Source organism: Cyrtonyx montezumae, unplaced genomic scaffold (genome assembly GCF_038088225.1).
Source record: "Cyrtonyx montezumae isolate F1298 unplaced genomic scaffold, pur_monq_1.0 scaffold_5, whole genome shotgun sequence".
Classification (NCBI taxonomy): Eukaryota; Metazoa; Chordata; class Aves; order Galliformes; family Odontophoridae; genus Cyrtonyx; species Cyrtonyx montezumae.
Window position 1 is genome coordinate 4673666 of NW_027072056.1, and position 19509 is coordinate 4693174.

At 58.7% G+C, this 19509-nt stretch overlaps 1 protein-coding gene across 3 annotated transcripts; it reads right to left on the bottom strand.

Annotated features, from left to right (window-relative positions):
• Positions 1–1548: 1548 nt before the first annotated feature.
• Positions 1549–19275, bottom strand: DGKG (diacylglycerol kinase gamma). Of its 3 annotated transcripts, XR_010622920.1 has the most exons (27): positions 19211–19275; positions 15874–16123; positions 13442–13518; positions 12403–12559; positions 12225–12287; positions 11705–11944; positions 11129–11299; positions 10565–10614; positions 10411–10485; positions 10215–10334; positions 9560–9677; positions 9383–9471; positions 9172–9288; positions 9006–9104; positions 8809–8922; positions 8658–8731; positions 8459–8533; positions 8276–8361; positions 7958–8047; positions 7606–7766; positions 6812–6876; positions 6456–6546; positions 3736–3937; positions 2525–2645; positions 2380–2440; positions 1829–2258; positions 1549–1706 (listed from the first exon to the last, which is right to left on the bottom strand). XR_010622920.1 is itself a non-coding variant. In XM_065748318.1 (26 exons), the coding sequence occupies exons 2-26, from the start codon at positions 15938–15940 to the stop codon at positions 2160–2162; spliced, it is 2682 nt and encodes an 893-aa protein (XP_065604390.1). In that variant the 5' UTR covers positions 15941–16123; positions 19211–19275; the 3' UTR covers positions 1549–2159. The 3 variants fall into 3 exon arrangements, 2 of the variants coding, with proteins under 2 accessions (XP_065604390.1, XP_065604391.1); XM_065748318.1 differs by having other exon boundaries at positions 1549–2258; XM_065748319.1 differs by lacking the exon at positions 11705–11944 and having other exon boundaries at positions 1549–2258.
• Positions 19276–19509: the final 234 nt, after the last annotated feature.

Consider the following 19509-nt stretch of genomic DNA (forward strand, 5'->3'; position numbering starts at 1 on the left):
TGAGCCCCCCAGGGTGGAGCTTGGGACTAAGTTGGCTGCCAGCTGCAGGTCCTATTGAGCAATACCTCCACGCTGCAGCCCAAGGAGGAGGCAACAGCCCTGGCAGCAGGAACCGCCTGTTCCCCCCCCTGCTTTGCCATCACCATTGCTAAAGCCAAGCAGAATGGCCCCAGCACTGATCTTTGCCCAGAGCATGAGCGCACCAAACCATGACGAGGTGCAAGGATCAGACTGTGGAGAAAAACAGCTGCTGCTTGCATACAGACACCTTCAAACCGGAGCCGCAGCACAAAACAACAGGTTGAGACCAAGTGGGGAGGGAAAGGAAGCCAAGCCTGCCTCTATGAATGACCCTGCCCTCATGTCTTGTCACCCTGTGCCCCAAGCAGAGCAGTACAGGCTTTGTGTTTGTTGTTTTGTTTCGTTTTAATCCTCCCCAGGTGCCAGTGTTGCAGATAACATCAGGGAGGGGACTGGAGAAACGGAGGCTGCCGTTTCAGGAGAGCTTCAGGGTTTATTTTGGCACCCATCCCATAAGCTTTCACCTGGCTACTCATTAATGGCTGCCCCAGGCGAGGAGCAGAGGAGGGTGGATTTATGTGCCGCGGGGAGCGTGCAGGTCACTGCGCTTGAACGGCACTGCCTACAATGTCTGTGCCTGGGGGGGTGACAAACACTTTTCAGCGCGCTGTTAACTCTGAAACCTAATGGCAGCAGCTCTGCACTTGAGGGGATGCCACCAAACAGCTCTCAGCAGCACAGAGCATCCCAAGGGGGCTGCTGAAGGGGGTGGAGGCTGATTTTGGAGCCGTGGTCACCTGTGCAGGGCCATGAGGGGGGTGGGGGACAGTGGGTGGTTGCAGAAGAAATCAGCAAACCTTCCTGGTGCTCACTGCTGGCAGCTCCTGGCTATTTGAAACCAGGAGACGTATTCAGCTGATGGCATCTGTCATGCATGTCTCTGTTTTCTAGGGGAGCAGCATCCTTAGTTTTGGAATGGGTCAGGGAGAGACCTGGCTGCAACAAACCCTAGGGTTGGCTGCTGACATTGCTCCTTGCAGCAGCCCAACAGCATCTGAAGCAGAGTGACTCCTCACTGGGATGTATGAAAAGATGATGCTTCCAAGCTAGAGCTTTTCGGTGATGGGGAACGCAGCATCACTCTCCCAGCAGCTGCACGGAGCAAGGATGGAGTTGCCGGGGGCTGCAGCCTGCACCAGGCGCACTGCCACAAGGACGGCCAGCCAAAATGGGGGTGGCATTCATGTCCAACTTCGTCTCATGAGGGAAGTGACCCCTTGAAGTTTGTTCAATAAATACATAAATACAAATCCAGATGCGAGGTCCAAACGCAGAGCTGCGCTGGCAGCTCCCCACTGGGATCCCCTCTGGCTGTTCCCACTTCCCAACGATGCCTCCTTCTGCCTGCCCTGAGCCCGGCCCCATGCCCCAGGTGGGCTGTGTCCCCACACAGCCTGCTCCACGCCCCATGGCATCGCCCTTAAGGGCCGATAGTGAGCGCTGTGTCGGCATCTGCTCTGAAGCGAGCCAGGACAGAGCGAGCTGAAGGCATGGAAACCTGCTTGGAGAGCAGCAAGGGAAGCGGGGGTCGGGCTGCCGAGTCCTCAAGGCTAAGGAAATAAATAACTTCTCAGATGCGCAGGTCTGGTGGACAAGAAAGCCAGTGCAGCAAAACACCAAGCGTCCTTCGGGGGATTAAAAATAAATAAGTGAAGCTCGGCTTTTTTTTTTCTTCAGGAACGCATTCATTTGCAGCTCTGCTGGCAGGAAAGGGGTAGTTCTTTAAATAAAGGGGGATAAAAACAACCAGTTCTAGCACGCCTGCACGCCAAGCTGCCTTTGCCCATTCGCTCCTATCCTGGCTGGAGAAAATCCTTGTGGTGGCTGGGAAGGAGATCCCAAACGATCCCGAAACGGAGCATCCCGCTGGGCTGAGTGGTCTGGGCTGGGCTGGCTTCCTTCCCCACCTCGGCACGGGGCCAGGGGGACCCCCTGCGGCCAGCACAGCCCGCACCCACTTTCCAGAGCAGTGTTTCTGAAGCAGGGGGAGGGACCAGGATGCGCAGAGATGAAGGTTTGCAGCCCGCGGATGCCCAGGATGTCCAGCTGCCTCTGGGCTGCGGCTCTTTGCACCCAGCTTAATCTCGAGTTCGGTTTCTCCTCTTCAGGAAAAAGAAACTGCTCTTCTGGGGAGGGCCCAGCAGCATTGGCACTTGGCTTTTATGGGTAATTTTGACCTAAAAATAAACAAGTGCAGCTCAGCGAGCGGCTCCCAGCCATGAGTCATGCTCTGCCCAGGCACCAAGCACCCCCACCTCGGTGGCTCCCGCTCCATCCCTGTCCCCCCCACGGACTTACAGTGCAGGATGGCTGCATCCAGGGCTCCCCATCCACCTGCATGGGCAGCAGCTTGGAGGTCCTGCAAGGGGAAATAGGGGATTACGCAGCTGCCCGCTTTCACTGCCCATCAGGGCATGCCCCATGCATGGGTGGGCACAGATACCTGATGGTGACTGCTGAACACTGGGCCAGTCTCTTCCCGGCACTCTTCAGCCCTGTGTAGATCTGTCCCATCTCCATCGCGCCCTCCAGCCCCACCACCTCCAGCAAGTGGTCACTGAGGTCTGCGAGAAACAGAGCTGAGTCAGTGCCGGGGTCCCATGTCCCCATGTCCTCATGTCTCAAGGATCTCCTGCACATCTCTTTTTGCTGATGGAGTGTGTGACTCTGGGACTCCACCAGCCCCTGTGTGCTTAACGGGAGTGTGCTCCTTTCTTCAAAATGACTTAATATTGAGCTGGGTGCCAAAGCCCCCCCGGAGCTGAGTGGAGCTGGCTGCAGGAGGGCACGGCCAGTCATCTGCCTACAGCAGCAAAACGCCGTGGCCAGCTCCTGTGGTGCAAAGCTCCCACTTTGTCCTCGCTTTTGGCAGGATGCCTTCGCTCCAGGAAATCAGTCGAGCTTGAACTCTCCAGCCTGAACCTGTCTGGGTTTCATTCATGTGCAGCCTGAGCTCTCTCATACTTAAAAACCAACCCCCCCCTTGCATGATCCACCCCAGCCCTATGGGTTCAAGGTTCTCCAGGCAGGCAGGGGAACAAGGCAGAGGAGCCACAGCAGTGATGCAGGCCGTGCAGGGACACTGTGCCTTCTGCCATCCTGAAGCATCCTGACCAGCTCCGTGCGGCTGCTCGCACAAAACTTAAAGACCAAAAATCCCCCTGGTGCCAAACAGCACCAGATCCCAGCACAGATCCCCCTCCAGCCCTTGGATGGCGTGTGTGCACCAGGGGAAAAGACATCAGGAGCCTCACGGGGAGCAGCTTCCCACCATGGACTGTGGAAAAAGTGGGCACTTGGCACATCTCACCAGCTGCCAGCAGCAGCTCATTGCTTCCCAGCCGATTTCTCCCTGCTGAGTAACTCCTACAGCCTGCTCTCCCAGGGGCAAGCTGGGCTGCCTGCACAATCCCTGCTGGTGGAGATGAGTCAGGCAACAGGGGCACTCGTGGGCAGGGGTGCTGGGGGCACGGCACACTGGGAGAGAGGTGCTGGGGTTTTTCTCCCAGCTGCCTGCAGCTTGCACACACTGCAGCGTTTCCCCACAAAGGCAGCCATGCTGACAGCACTGCAGCAGGGGAAGCTTACAAAAGCCTCCAGTGCCAGCAGCTCTGCTGCCAGCTCCTCCCGTGCACCGCCCACCCCACTGCTCACCCTGTGCACAGAACTTGAGCTCCTTGGCGTCGGTCACCACGGCCGTGTGTGGCTTCTCTGGCGCTTTCTTGCTCAGGCGGTTGTAGCCACGCTGCTTCTTGGTCTCACCCCAGAGGTTGGAGCCACCGTACATGCTGGGGATGTTGAGGACGGCGATGCCCTCCAAGGAAGCGTTGCTCAGGTCCAGCAAGGTGCCGTCACACTGCCAGACACATGGACATACGTCAGGATCCAGAGACCTGTCCCAGCAGGACCCCTCTGTGTCACACAGCACTGTGGGCTCCTGCAGCGCCAGCCCTCCCCGTTGCTTAAGCTAACCTCAACAAATTGCAGCCTGGCTGCACAAAGGCTGATGAGAAAGGGCTTATCTTAAAGTGCTTGTTGGAAACCAGGAATGACTCTTGGAGGGAGTTATAGAATCCTGGGATCATAGAATCGCTGCAGATGGAAAAGATCCCCAAGATCTTTAGGTCCAACCCCAGCCCACCCCACTGTGCCCACTGACCACGGCCCTCAGTGCCAAATCACCACGGCTCTGGAGCCCCTCCAGGGACATCTCTTCCCAGAGATGGAATTGCATCCCTTAACCTCAGCTTTCACTCCCAGGGCACTCAGGACATGGCATTGACCTCATCTGTGGGTGCTGCCACTCAGTTGCACCAGAGAAGACGGAGCCTTGGGTTTGAAGAAACAAGGGCTCCTCTGTCTGGATCCCTCTGAAGTCAGGATTGCTGTGGGCAGCCTCCATCTCTCGCTTTCAACTCCATTTTCTCTAGAGCATCTGTATTTCCCTTTGAGCATCTGTATTTCTCCCCAGGCATCTGTTCCCTACCTGCCAGCCTACACTTCAGCAAACACCAGCGCATTTTTTTTTCTTGCATTTTGGAGATGCAAAGGAATTTCTGCCCCATGCATTGCTTTGCCAGGAGGAAATGTGAGCTGGCTGATAGAGCCCCACTGCTGCCTACACTCTTGTTTTGCTGGACCTGGAATGGAGGGCTCGAGCTTATTTTGAGTGTGCTCCTTGGTACAGGGTATGGCCTGGGTGGGAGCAAGGGGGCATGTCTGTAGGCTCAGAGCTTTGCCTCCTCTCTCCACTCAGAGATGGTTCAGCCCTGCCTTGAAAGCAGAAGGCAGGAAGCTTCTGGCCCACAAGCAAATAGCTGCCTCACCGAGGCTGGACATCCATATATCCCTTCTAATAATATGATGATCTGTGTGAACAGCACAGAACCTACTGCTGTGAGCTCCCAGCCAAGGCACCGAGCATCACCATCAATGGGATGGGATGGGAACTTGGTGTCACCGTGCTCTGTGAGACCCCTGGAGCAGGAGCAGCCCCTCACCCAGCAGCTCCATGCCGCATGCCAACCTGCCACAAAGGGCTCTTTGAGCAGGGGCAGCTGACAGCGTGCTGGCAGCAGCGCTGGGAGGAGAAATTTGCAGCTGGGGGAAAAGCAAATTCATTTCCAGGAGCTGCGTTGGAACGAGTGCCAATTTCCAAAACAAAACTGCCATTTCTCTGTGAGGATGACAGTTGCCTCGGAGCCGGAGGGCTGCTACTTTCAGCTTAAAATGCTGTCGCCTTAACGCTTTCCTGCCAGTGTGGGGGGCTGAGCTTTAGGGTGGGCAGAGAAGCCCCGCACGGAAACGGGCTCCCAAAACCCCTCTGCCCCACCACAGTGCCCCAGCACAAGGGCTGGGTGGCCAGATGCATGCCAGCAATGCGGGTTTTTCTTTCTGTAACCCTCCAGAATAAGTTCTAAAAGGGGCATTTATCCCAAGATAAGGCGAGCCGGAAGTTTGCAGAAAAGCACGGCACAAACCCCACCAATGCAAACTGCAAAATGACAGAGCTCTTAGCAACCGCTGGCACGCAGCGGTCCCTCCTCCCTGCTCTAATTAAAGGCTGTTTCCATGTAATCCAAAGACGGCTGCGAGCAGACACAGAGTTTACAGAGAGAATATTCCAGGCACACTCTCAAATACAGCTGGAAGGGGAAAAAATACAGGGCTATTCTTCTGCCTGCAGCTGGCCGGCCACGCGGTGAGCCGCACGCTGGAGGTGTGGGCTGGGCTTGGAGAGCCAGCATGCAGCCCCTCACCGAGCACTGCCTCGGTGTGCCTGGACCCCCCCAAACCTCCCCACCTCGCCAGTGTGGGCACAGCACACCAGCAGAGCTGGCCGGCCAAGTGGAGGGCTGTGGGATGCTTTGGCTGGGGAGACATGAGCTCCTGTTTGTTGGTTATTGAGCAGTAATTAGTTCTTCAGTTAGTGAATAATTGAGTATGAAAGGATTGGATTGGATTATTTATCAGTAACCAGATATTGTCATCACTCCAGCTCTGTGGGCTGCAGAGGTCTGGGCACTGCACACACCCTGCCTCCCAGACATCCCCCACCTCTCTGCCGCCCTAGGGCATCGCAGCTGTACCCAAAGACACTGACTGCATGGGTATCAGGAAACATTTCTTCTCAGGAAGAGCAGTGAGGCACTGCACAGCTGCACAGGGAGGTGGTGGGGTCACTGTCCCTGGAGGTGTTCCAGAGCCGTGGACACGTGGCACTGAGGGACATGGGCAGTGGGCACAGTGGGGTGGGCTGGGGTTGGACCTGGGGATCTTAGGGATCTTTTCCAGCCTTGATTCTATGATTCTGTGACTGAGGAGCCCTGATAAACACTTCCCCAAATCCCCACCTTCACTTCTTGGAAACCCACCTCCACCTCAACATAGTCGTGCAGCTTCTTACAGGTGGCTGCAAAGGTTTCCGACGTGCCAAACTCAAAGTACCACAGCTTGTTCTTCATCCTAGGGCACAAGGAGTGGTGTTAGCATCCCACGTGAGAAGCAACTCCCCTCGCCCATCCCTGTCCCCCAGGGTTCCCTCTGGGGACACGAGACTCCCCAGCCTCCCCCCATAGAGGCATGCCAAGGGATGGGTGCTGGCTCCAGTGCACCAGGAGCACCCAGCAAGGAGTGGGATGTGCAGGGCCAGCAGCAGGGATGGGGACAGTGACTCCTGGGGACACTGAATGGCCCTGCAGCAGTGGCACGACAGCTGGACAGCCCTCACCTGCTGTTGAATTTCTCAGGGTGCTTTTCTCTCATGACGTGGAAGCGGTGGGCAATGGAGGCATCCTGCAAGGAGAGGTGGTGAGGATGGGAAAGGGCTGAGAAACAGAATCCCCCTCCCTGCGTGTGCATTGGGACTGAGGGGCTCAGCCCTTCCCCCTCACTGCTGGCCTCGTAGCACAGGGCTCCCACGTGGCTTCCATCAGATCTTGATCCACCCCTGGGATCCTAAACCTCCCTGAACTGTGTCAGAGCTCCTTTAGCTCTTGCAGCACCCTCAGCTTGGAAGAGAGACATTTTGTGAATATTTCTGCATCCAAGCGCTGCTATTTCGAACGACAATAAAAAAAGAAAGACAATGCCAAGAGGGAGGTTGGGAACACGAGCAAGGAAGAGGAGGGAGGGAGAGTTGCTGGGTGGGGGACCCAAGCTCAAATGGAGTTTCACTGAATTCTGAGAAAGGCTTTTATTGTCTCCGAGGAATGTCACAAGTCACCCGTTCCTGATCATGAGTTACCCCAAGGCTCAACCCCAAGGGAGGGCTAAAATGAGTCCAGGAGGAGAGGAGACACGATCAGAAAGCATGGGAGCCATCCCCGGCAGCAGCAGTCCCTGATTTCTGGGCAGCTGAGGAACCTTTATTCCCCAGCAGCAGAGGAATCACCCCAAAGGCCCTGACCTGCAGGTTTGGGGCAGCAGCTGCACAGGGGAGCTCTATGGGCTCTGCTACTCCTTGCTCAGCTTGGCCAACACATCCCTCTCTGTTCCCTGGTGCCAAGGGGCCCCATTACTCACCACCCCGATGGAGAAGTAGTTGTTGATGATGCTGTATGGGACAGGGTCCCCGTTGGCCTCCTTGTCACTGGGAATCACATCTATCTGCCAGCGGTCCAGCATCACCTCCGTGCTGTGCTCAATGTCTTTCAGCACCTTCATCAGGCTGCCGCCCTCGTAGCCTGCACGTTGGAGGAGGATGAAGGGGAGCACACCCATGCCAGCGGGACTGGGTGCAGTCAGGGGCTGCTAGCACGGCACACCACTCTCCCTCACCCCAGCTACGTGCCTCCCAGCCCCAGGACAGCACTCCACAGACAGGCGTGTCCCCCATGGGCTGCATCCCAGTGGGGTGATGCTCGCCTAACCTCACCTCCTCCCCAGCGCAGGCACCGGGCCAAGTCGTTGCCAGTTCCCAGGGGCAGGACGGCCACCGGTGGGTGCTTCAGCAAGTTTGCCTTGTCTGCAACACAAGGGGAAGGTGGGGTTTGGGGCTGTGATGGATGGATTGCAGCCTGGTCAGGCTTGCTTTGTGCTCCTCTCGATATCCTTCCTCTCTGCCCAGATGTTCTGTGGTACTCAGAGGGTACAGAGCCCATGCCCAGCTCCTGCGTGGGGATAGGGAGAATGGGACCCCACAAAGCCAGGCTGCATGTTGGCTGGCCCCATAGCACGGCTGCTCCCTGCTCACCTATGCAGTCCAGGATCCAGCCCACTGTGCCATCCCCTCCACAGGCCAGGACACGGAAATCTGGAGTGTCTCGGAAAAAGCTCAGCCTGGACAGGGCAGAGAGAGGAGAATGTTTTTTGTAGGAAATGGAGGGGTGCTGAGGCAGGCTGTAGGGGCTGACCAGCGGCCGCAGCACCTCCTTACCCAGGAGCAGGCCCACCACGGTCCAGGTTGTACACTTGCCGCGGGTTGAGCAGGTAGTGGAATTTTCGGAGGACCCTACAGAAAAGGAGAAGGAGCGAGAGATACCACAGGAGATCCTGTCTGGTGGTTGGGGCATCCCGATGAGCTGGTGGCAGGGGGGCCATGGAGGGATGCTGTCACCAGGAAGGGGCACACCTACCGTTCCCCTTGCCTCCCTCCACTCTTGGGGTTCACGAACACCAGCAGGGGGTGTGTCCCAGGCCGGGGGCTGATCTGGAAGGCAGAAAGGTAAAGGATGAGATACCCAGCACAGCATGGCTGGCTGCAGCCTGGGGGGGTGGGGGTCCTACCTGCAGCCCTTGCCCATCCACTGTGGTGGAGTTGAACTTGAAACTCTGCCCGTCCTCGGGGCTGGTACCAGCTGGGGACTCGCTGTCGGACCTGCGGCAGTGGGATTGCCGCTCCTGTGGGACACAGTGAGGGTGGGTGGGGGGGCCGTGGGGATGGGGTGGGGACTGAGGGGCGTGGGGACAACGTGGCCACACACCAGAACCACTGGGCAGATGTAGGAAGGCAGCAGGATGTGGTCCCGCAGAGGGCCCCCGTCGCACTCTGGCTTCACGTGGGAAGCACATTTGTTGTGGAGCTGAAGGGGGGGACATCAGCGGGGTGACACCATAGCACCAGCCCCCTCTGTGCCCCCGACCACTCACGGTGACTTGGCACCAGACGCAGTGCAGGCCGGTGATGCCCTGGTAGCACTTGATGCTCTTGTGGCATCGGTCGCACTTGACGGGGGAGTTGCCCTCAATCCAGGTGTGCTGCATCACCTGAAAGAGGCAGAGGGATGCTGCACCCCCAGATCCCCAGATCCTCTGTGGCCACCTCTGGGACTTTGGAGACTGTGCCATCCCTCCTACTCACATTGGTGTTCCTCTTGGACTTCACGTAGGTGCTGATGCAGGAGGCGATGTCTTTGGACACGCACCTCTCGTGCACGGTGTATTTGCAGACTGGTGGGAGGGAAAGAGGTGAGTGACCCACTCCCCTACAGCCCCACAGCACCCAGCAGGGTTGGGGTGCCCTGGGGATGTGACTCACAGGAGCAGCAGAGGCCTTGCTTGCGGACGCCCAGCAGCATGGTGCGGCAGAAGTTGCAGTAGGCAGGCTTCTTGAAGTGCTTCAGCCTCCAGGCATGCTGCCCGTCATCCTTCACATTCTGCAGTGCAGCAGAGAGGAGCAGGAGGGTCATTCACTGCTGCCTTTCCCCTCCCTGTCCCTCCTGCATCCTTGCCACCAAGTGCAAATAAAGCCAGCTCCAGGCTGAGCCCCTCGTGGAAGAGCATGCCTCTTGAATCTGGGTCTGGGCACGAGCACTCACAAGGAGCCACTTCAAATTCCTGCCTGGCAATCTGCCTACCAGCCCCTCCCTGGAAAGCAAACACCAGGATGGGCACTGGGGACAAATTTTCCCTTCAAATTATTGCCAGAAGTGGAAGGGGACGTGGATAAGGACTCGGGTGCAGCTTGGGGATGCAAGATTGCATCGGCTCGGCAAGATTGAAAAATGAGACATGGAAATGAAGGGGGGTGAAAACCACCCCTGCTCATCATTTGGGTTGAACACGCACAGCACTGGAGCGCACTGCGAACAAACGCAGCCTGCGTGGGCTGCCGAGGGGAGGCTGCCCCCCCGTGGCTCCTGCAGCCTTGCTGCTGCTGCTGCCTCGCTCTGTGCCCGGCTCTCCTGTCTCACCGTCTCCATTCCCAGCAGGACCAGCAAGGGGATGGTGGTCATGCCTCCCCGGATCCACTCTTCCAGCGTCACGTTCCCATCGTGGTCGTAGTCAATCTCCTCCATCATTGCCTTCAGGATCTGAGGGTGGGAGGGGAGGTTGCAGTGGGGTGCAGCTCGCAGCCCCTGGGCTCTCGAGGCCCCGCTGGGCACTCACAGGCTTCAGCTCAGTGGAGTCCCACTCCAGGTACTCGGCCACGTGCACCATCTGGTTTATGATACGATCCAGCTCCTGCACACAGGGAAGCGGCCGAGGTCAGTGCCTGCGTCCTACACCCTGAATTGCTCTGTTTCTCCTCCCCATGGCTTACCGAGCTGTCCAGGATGCCGTTCCCATCAGTGTCATACAGGCGAAACATAACTGAAGGGAGAAGAAAAGCCACTGCAGGTTGGACTCAAGGCCCTGAAAAGCCACCGTGGTTCCTTGCCCCCTTCCATGCTCACACCATGCATTCCCCTCCTTCTGGTGGAGAAGGGACTGTATCTCCAACAAAAGAAAGACATATTGACCCCAAGATGCACATGCACCAGTAGGATTGCTGCAGGCTCTGCTGTGTGCTCACATTTCCCTTCGGGCTCCTGGTGGGAGGGGATGTGTCTGCACCCTGCTCAGCATCTTGCAGCGGTCCCGTGTGGGACAACCTTTGAGCCCGGCTGCCCTCCCACTTCCTCAGACAGCTGCTGCCAGGTACCTGGGCCACTTAGCCCAGGGAATACAGCCCAAAGGGGATAGAAAAGGGGGTGGAGAGCGGGACATTGCCATGGACTTGGGCTCCTGCAGCCCGATAAGTTTGGAGCCAGCTCAGCCTTGGTTTCTCTCAGTCCCCCCAGTTCACCCAGCAACCAGCAGCCAGCAGCACTGGGGCACCACTCACATTCCAGCTTGTCCTCTGCCCGCCCTCTCTCCAGCAGGGACAGGTAGCAGACGATGTCCTTCAGGTAGACCACCTGAGCCAGGGGGGCTGGAGGGTGCTGGGGGGCAGCTTTCAGGGTGCTGTGGCTTTTCCGCAGGCTGAAGGGCAGTCTCTTCTCCAAACTCCTTGAGCCTGAGGGGAGGGAGAGGACACACACTGGGCTGTGCATCGGGAGGGGGCCATGCAGGATGCTCCACAGGCTCAGGTGATGTGGAGGACGTGGAGCAGGGCTGGGTGATGCCACCTGTGCCCAGGGCAGGGGACAGCCCACATGGTGTACCCACACAGATGGCCGCTCGCTCGTCGGGCAGCGGGGAGGCACTTCATTAATCCCCCTCTCCATAGGAGCTGCTGCCAGGTAATTAAGACATTGAGCAGCAGTAGCTCTGTGGGAAGGGACCGACGGCTGCAGTTTGCAAAGCAAAGGCGTCGAGGCACCGGGTGGCTGCCTGGCTGGAGAGGTCACCACTGCTGCCCCGGGGACAGCACCGGGGAATCCCTGTCACCTGTCCCCTGCACAGCCCCAGCCGAGCTCACCTGGCGACTGGGGGCTGAGCAGGGACCCCGAGGAGATCTTTGAGGACCCCGAGGAGTTGTGAGCAGGGGGGGTGCCAGTGGTGGACTTCTGGGAGGACGACCGGGACCAGCTGGGGGAGGCAGTGGCTATGGAAGCTGGGCTCAGTGCCACCGGCTGCGGCTCGGCCGCCGTGCTGGGGCAGCCCTTGGGCTCAGCCACGTGCCGTCCCAGGGTACTGAGCAGCGTTTTCCCGTTGATCCCTGCAAAGCAGACACAGCTGCCTCCCCCACCAGCCTCCAGCAGCCCCCTGCCCGCCGCTAGCCACAGCATCCTCCTTGCTAGCCCACCATATCCTGGCCCACCAGTCCAGCACCATGCTTGGCCCCCATCCCTAGGGACGGGTGCTGGGGTCTGGATGGAGAGGACACGGTCCTCTGTGTGCTTTCGCAGTTTAATGTGCTCTCAGCAGATGTCTCCACGCACTGCAGACCCAGTGGGGGGGGGATGAGGTGCTGCCCCACCGATGGCCCCGCACGGTACCTGTGACAGGAGCGCAGGCCACCTCGGTCTGGATGGAGATGCCGGCATCAAGGGACTTGGGCTCTGAAAAGTGGGTTCAGTGCCATGAAGCCCCATCCTCCCCGGAGTGGGGAGAGCCGATGGGACAGAGCCAGGCTGAGGTGCCCAGCCCCGTGCCACCGGGGCTACGTGGGCTCACCGAGCTGCGAGATGCTGGGGCTCTGGCGCTGGGCTTCGGGGGCTGCCTGGCAGCTCTTCCTCTTGAAGGACGTGAAGAGATGCTGGCAGAGCTCCTCGGGCACCTCCGCCTCCAGGTAGGTCTTCATGAAGAGGCGGAAGCCCTCGTAGTCGATGGGCTGGGGGGGCACAGAGGGCTGCAGACTGAGGCTGCACACGGGGAGCAGTCTGCTCCGCACAACAGCACAGAAATGGGATGGTGGGTACTGGGACTGGGGACATGCTGGGGGAGGAGAAAGGCTCCGGAGGGGCAGGGAGGAGTGAGGTGATTGCAGCTCCAGCCACACTCCCCCATGCCAACACAATCGCCTCCCACATGGGGAAATCTCCTTTTGCCTGGGGTCCCACAGTGCGCATGAATAGCGAGGTGGTTTTGCTGCCTCTCCTTGCTGCTTTCAGCCCACTGATTTTCTCGTTTCACCTCATTTCTAGTGATTATGGCCCTCCTGAAAGGCTCTGTCATGCTGGCACAATAACAGCTCTCCCTAAAAGCACCACTTGGAACAAAGAACCCCAGCCTTCCCCAGGTGAGTGTGACAAGGTACAGGGCCTGCCCATGATCCCAGGTTGGCAACAGCAAAATAGATTGCTCTGGGGGAAGTGAAAGGGGTAAGTGAAAGTAAATCACTTCCCTGTTCCTGCCTGGCAAGAAAGTGCCCAGAAATGCTCTCAGCGAGGGATGGGATCAGGTAGGACAGGATGAGATGGGATTGCAAGACAGAGATGGGATGGGATGGGATGGGATGGGATGGGATGGGATGGGATGGGATGGGATGGGATGGGATGGGACGGGACGGGACGGGACGGGACGGGACGGGATGGGAGTGATATATTGGGATGAGATAGGGTGAGATGGAATGAGATGAGATGAGAGGGGTGGGGTAGAGTGGGAGGGAATGGGATGGAGGAGATGACTAGGGAGCTGGGGACTCCTAGCAGCATCTGCTGTGCTGGTGTGGCTGATCAGACAGTGGGGAAGGCTGGAGGGAAAAGGGCTGTACCTGTTCAGGGTTGTACCTCGAGAGGACACCATCCCCATGGAACTCCTCCAGGACATCCTTGAGCTTTTTGGTGGAGTCTGGGGATAAAAGAGCATCACATTGAGCACGGTGCCAGCAAGCCCCCCATGCCAGCTGCAGGAGGTGGCAACAAGCTTCCTCTCTGACAAACAACCAAGTCCATGTGTGCCTTGGGAGGGGTCATTTGTGTCATACCCTTTTTTTTGTCTCCCCTTTTTGGGGGAGCATTTCAGTGGCTATTGGGCACATGATCCCTATTTATTACTGCTAATTCCTCTGTATAGGCAGGATGGAATTGCCTCCTGCTCTTCCATTGGGAATGCTGGGGTCAGATCTGGGTGCTGAACCACGAGTGCTACAGGATGGACATGTGATGTGGGGCCAGTGCAGCCAGTGGTGGGGACAGGAAGGACCTGAGGAGCTCCTGACCCCCATAAGGCACAGCATATGGGGTCTGTGCATCTTCTGGAGCCAACGCCTGGCTTGGCCTTAGGTAGCACCCAAGTGCTTTGAAGGAGGCTGTGGGAAACACCGCATTTGGGCTCCGCATCCCTGCCTCGGGGAGGGGAAGGACGGCCCATCTGTCACGCCCCTGCCCTTCAGGTGGCAGATGGATTTCTTTTGCTAGGAAATATCCCTTCTGCCTGTTCACAAGCTGCACTGTCATTCAAAACATTTCCATCCCCATGATTAGCCCCTTGTGCATCATATGAGGATGGCAGAGCGGTGCCTGGAGATGGGAAGGATATTTGCAGTTGCACAAAACACCAGCTCCTTCCCAGCTCCCTGCTGCAGCCACCCCCTGCCTCCCGAGCAAGCATCGCTTGCCAAACTTTGATTAACACAACGAAGACGCTGTGCACAAACTCAGCATTACAGATGGCGTTTCATAGTCTGTGATTAAATAACTTGGAGCCCGTTCTCTGGAAAGGACCCTGCCTGCAGCCCATCCCACCCACAGCACCCTGCACATCCCTTCCAGGGAGCCCTCCCAGGGAAGCTGTGTTCAGTGCTGCAGGAAGGGCTGCTGTGAAGAGGGACATGGGCAGACTCCAGACGTGAGCCCTGAGAACCTTGTAAAGCACGTGCAAGGTCCTGCACCTGGTCGGGGCAACCCCACACACAGATGTCAGCTGGGTGATGAGAGGTTGGAGAGCAGAGCTGCAGGGAAGGATTTGGGTGTCGGTGGATGAAAAACTGAATACGAACAAGTGGTGTGTGTTTGCAACCTAGAAAGCCAACTGTATTCTGGGCTGCATCAAAAGCAGTATGGTCAGCAGGATGGGGAGGGGAGTGTCCCCCTCTGCTCCACTCTCTGAGCCCCAACCTGCAGTGTTGCATTCAGCACTAGGGCCGCCAGCATGAGGACCAGTTGGAGTGGGTCCAGAGATGGCACTGAGGATCCTCAGAGATGGGGAGCACCTCTGCTATGGAGTCAGGCTGAGAGCCAGGGGTGTCCAGCTGGACACAGGAAGAGGAGATGTCACAGCTGCCGTCCAGTGCCTAACGGGGGCTACAGAAGAAAAGCTGGAGAGAGACCCTATTTGGGGGAGCAGCAATGGGAGAAGGGGTAATGGCTTTAAACAGAAAGATGTTTAGATGAGGTATTAGGAAGAAATTCTTTATTCAGAGGGTGATGAGGCCCTGGCACTGCTGCCCAGAGAAGGGTGGGTGTCCCATCCCTGGAGGTGCTCAAGGCCAGGCTGGGTGGGGCCCTGGGCAACATGAGCCAGTGGGGGCATCCAACCCACGGCGGGGTTGGGACTGGATGGGATTCCAGCCCAAACCACTCTATGTTTCTATAAAAGTTATCTGAGGTTCGTGATTCTGTCTCTGCAAAAGCAAAATTCCATCTCTGCAAAAGCAAAATTCCATCTCTGCAAAAGCAAAATCATCGCAGAGTGTTGGCAGCCAGAGCTGAGCTCTGTGTGTTTGGGAAAAGCCCGCCCGCTTTCCCCGCTGGCATTTCACTTTGCTGATAAATGTGGGAGCCTGCGGAGGGATGGGGCTGCACTCACATCTGTGCCGCTGTCCCCCGGTGCGGGGGCTCCTTGGGGATGGGGCTGAGGTGCTCGGAGTGATACTGGGCTGGTCCCAGGGGTCCATGCCCCACTGCTGGGAAGTGTCAGACCCTGGGGGAGCACAGCAGCTCTGCTCTCATTTTTCAGTAGCATCACTGGAATCATCTGATGTTTGCTCCATTGAGGTGGCCAGGAGCTTCAGGCTGGGTATCCCTGCAGGTGATGCACACTGCTGAGCCTCCTTGTCCCCATCCCCATCCAGACCCAAACCTCAGAGGACAAATCCTCCATGCTTAAACTACAGGCAGAGAGCCGTGAGCCAGTCCCCATGGCCACGAAGCTGCAAAGGGGCAGGACAGAGGAGAGCTGGGTCATGCAAGGAGCACTACTCACAGTCAGTGTACTGCTGGAGCTGGGCAAACTCGGCGGGGCTGAGCGTGATCCAGCCTCCGTCACTCATCTTGGGGCCACTGCAGGGCCAGCAGCCACCACGCTAGGAGCTGCCCGGGCTCATTGCCTTGCTGGGTCACGTTGGCACTGTGAGGGGCACAGGGGCTCTGGTCCCACAGGCAGCATCACGCTGGCAGTGATGTGGGAGCTTCAGGGCAGCCACAGCCGGAGCAGCTGGCAAGCACCCTCCTTCCTGCAGCCGGGAAGAAAGAGAGGATGGCATCAGTGGCACCGTGGCTCCTTCCCAGATGGACAAATGGCTGTGGCTGAGGTCAGTGGGCCTCCTAAGCTTGGAAATGAGGGGTGAGGCTGCTTTCTGAGCACCAGATCCCCCCGGCACGATTCTGCTGGGACTGTGGGGCTCCCCAACCCTTTAGGACCCAAGGGGCTCTCCAAGCCATTGCTCACTCCATGGCTCAGCATCTGGGGCCCATCCTGCTGAAGGAGCTGCCGCAAATGGGGGGATTCCCTGGGAGTGGAACACACCCTGCTGCTCCTAGCCCATCAGCATTTTGTAAGGGAATTCAACAAGATACAGGCAGAAAGAATTAGGCTATTAATTACAGAAGACGCAGCTCACGATGCCTGCAGGGCAGAGGATGTGAACGAATGGAAACTCACAGATTGCAGCTCCATCTACGGAGCCAGCCCTGACCTTTCGCTGGCTCCCACAGCTGATAATCTTTTCTAATGAAAATCTGTGTTCTAAACCAGGCGAGAGGGAACCTGCACGAAGAAAAGTGCTGGGCAAGGCTGTGCCCCAGAGGAAATGTCAGAGGGCTTCAAGCAAAGTGGCGGTCTCCAGCCGATCAATTTGCAGGCTTCAAAATTTATTAGCCTCTTCACTTAACCGAATCGGTGGCTGAGGTCCAGGGGAAATGTCAGCTTCCCGAGGACACGCAGCCGGCCCTCGAGACGCTTGTTCTTCAAGGAGCAGACGGGAGCAATTAGATCTCGATTTTAGGGCCGGCTCCTGGCTTGGTGCTGGCTGCCAGGTGGAGAGCAACCGGATAACGCAGAGCCGGAGCCGGCAGGGAGTGGTGTTCCAACACCAGAGTGAGCATAACCTGCACGCCTGGAGAGACATGAAGCTGAGCAAGAGGGATGTGCCCAGCCCTGGCAGATGGGAGCTGCGGCCTGGGGCAGACCCTTGGAGCTTGACCTGTGGAGGACAGGGAGCGATTGCTGCCAAGTGATGGCTGTTTGAGACCAAATGCCCTTTGTGCACGCTTGTTGGTGTCCCTTTGCATCAGTGAGCAGGGGAGGTGTCGAAACGTTGGTGCTTTGGGATGCTCCAGCTGTGCTTTGGGATGCTTGAATGGTGTCAGCAAAGCATTTGGTGCTTTGGGATGGGATGCTAGGACTGTGCTTGGCGGTGCTTGGGTGAGGCACCAACCACTGGGGGAAAGAAAAGGGCCATCTCCTTTCACAACAAGAAGGGTCCAAGGCAGAGGCAGAGGTCCCAGCTCCCTCTATCTGTTCCCATGCTCAGGGACAGCGGGGCAGGATGCGGCCTCGAGCCCCTGGGCCAGCACTGCGCTTCCAGCTTCAACCTGAGAGCTTTCCCATCCTTGCCTCTGAAGATGTCACAGCACACGAAGCTGGGGATACAGAGCTCAGACGACACACATCCCGTGCTCTGGGCAGCAGCACCAATACCCATCACTTCTTCTCACAGAAGGTTACAGGGTGCCCGTGCAAAAAAAGCAAAGCAGAGCGAGTTGGGCCACTCCCAGGGGCTTTCCCCCAGCCAGCATCTGTGGAACAACAAATGTCACTTCTGGCATGTCAGCCTCGGGTCTCAGGGAGGGAAGGAAAAAGCCTCCTCGGGAATCCAGCTGCTGCTCATTTGGACGGCCTCTGAATTGTCAGCAGCAAATTACGTGATATTAAATCAAACTTGCCTCTTCCTAAAAATAGCTCTCCTCCCAGCGGTATGAAGAATGAGGAGAGGGTTTTCCAGCAGTCCCAGCACCTCGCCTACCCCCTGGGTGCCCCATGAGGCCCTGAAGGCGATGGAGGCTGCGTCCCGCCGACCCTGGGGCACAACCCGCAGCCGGAGTGCCCCCACCTTCCCTAAGGGTCTGCCTGCTCCTGCAATGCGCTGCGGAGAGTCCCCTCTGGCACTGTGTGGGGTGGAAATCCCTCCCGTCCCACTGCAGCAAACAAACCCAGACCGATTCAGCCTCAAAGCACTTTCTGCAGACACCGGAGCTGCGTTTGGGTCCCAGCACCCCGCAGCACTGAGGGGATGCGGGCAGAGGCAGCAGTGGGTGCACCGACCCGAAGCCCCTCACACCTGTGGGCACGGACAGCAAGCAGCACTTTGCCAAGAGATGCTCGGTCCTCACTGAGCACTGCTCCGAGGGACAGACACCTGCCGTCGCTCTCTTGTTGCCATCACTTTTTCCCCCGAATACTCTCTCAGATCAGCCTGGTTCTCTGCTCAGACACCACCGCAGCACCCGCCTGGTGAAAGAGCCCCAGCCCAAGGCTGCAGCATCCTGCACGAGTGAAACCACGAGAGCGGGACAGCCCCAGGAGCTCCGCTCAGGGTTGGCAGCACCTTGCATGGGACGGCGCTGCTTTCCCCGCAGCTTTGAAGTTGCCCTCTTCCCCTTCCATCCCCTCAAACAACCCGAAGAACAAGCTCCAGTCACCTCCTGTCCTGCTCAGCGCCGTTCACCCATCGCAAGGGCTGCTCGGGAGCCGCAGCGCGGCTCTCCCAGCCCCGGGGCGGGCAGGTTGGCACCGAGCTGAGACCCGACGCGCGTTCAGACAGCAGTGAGGGCAGCGCGGCACGCAGCCTTCGCGGGCATTAGCAGGCTGCGCTCAGGGCTCGCTGGCAGCCATGTTCTCAGCCCCGGGGGAAAACGAGCCGCTGCCCCGTCCCCGCCACCTCCCCGTGCCCCTTTTAGCCCTGGATAGAGCCCCAGCCCCGGCGCCCGCGGTTCCCGTCGCCAGTGATGCCCGGAGCATCGCAGCTCCTCCACGCCCGCCCCGCGCTCCCGAAGCTCTCCAAACCCATCCCGCAGCCCCGGGACGGGGTCGGGGTCGGTCGGGGGGGACACGGGTTGTTCGGAACACCCCCCGCATTGCCGAAGCCCCACTGCGGGACCGGGGACAGAGCCGCAAAGTTGGTGCCGGCCGCTCCCGAGGGCTCGGGCTTTTCCCACGCTCGCTCTCCATCCCTACCCAAAGCCGTCTTTTCGGCCAAGCGGCTCCCGCAACACCCCCGGCCCCCCCTCCCCACACCGCCCGTTTCCCTCGGGTCCCTTACGGGGAGGCGAGGCGGCGGCGGGCGCTCGGGGCCATCCGCGGGACCGGCAGCGGAGGAGGAGGAGGAGGAGGAGGAAGCTCCGGAGCTCCCGAGCGCGGACCCGGCGCTGCCTCCTGACAGCTCCGCGGCCCCTTCGGAAGGTGGAGCCTGGCCGCGGGCGCGGGGCCGGCACCGGCGGGAGGCGGGTACCGGGAGGAGCCCCCCCCCGCCTCGCCCCCGCCCCGGGCACCGGGCAGAGCCCCACCGAGCCGGCCCCGCCGCCGTCAGCGGAGGGTACGGAGCCGCGGGTCGGCTGAGCG

Bases quoted from the DNA above. Each gene is read 5' to 3' on its own strand.
- DGKG (XM_065748318.1), bottom strand. From the start codon at position 15,940: ATGAGTGACGGAGGCTGGATCACGCTCAGCCCCGCCGAGTTTGCCCAG. The intron at 13,519-15,873 runs GTGAGTAGTGCT...TTTTATCCCCAG, and splicing joins GCTCCAGCAGTACACTGACT to ACTCCACCAAAAAGCTCAAG. The intron at 6,877-7,605 runs GTGAGTAATGGG...CTCTCCTTGCAG, and splicing joins ACTACTTCTCCATCGGGGTG to GATGCCTCCATTGCCCACCG.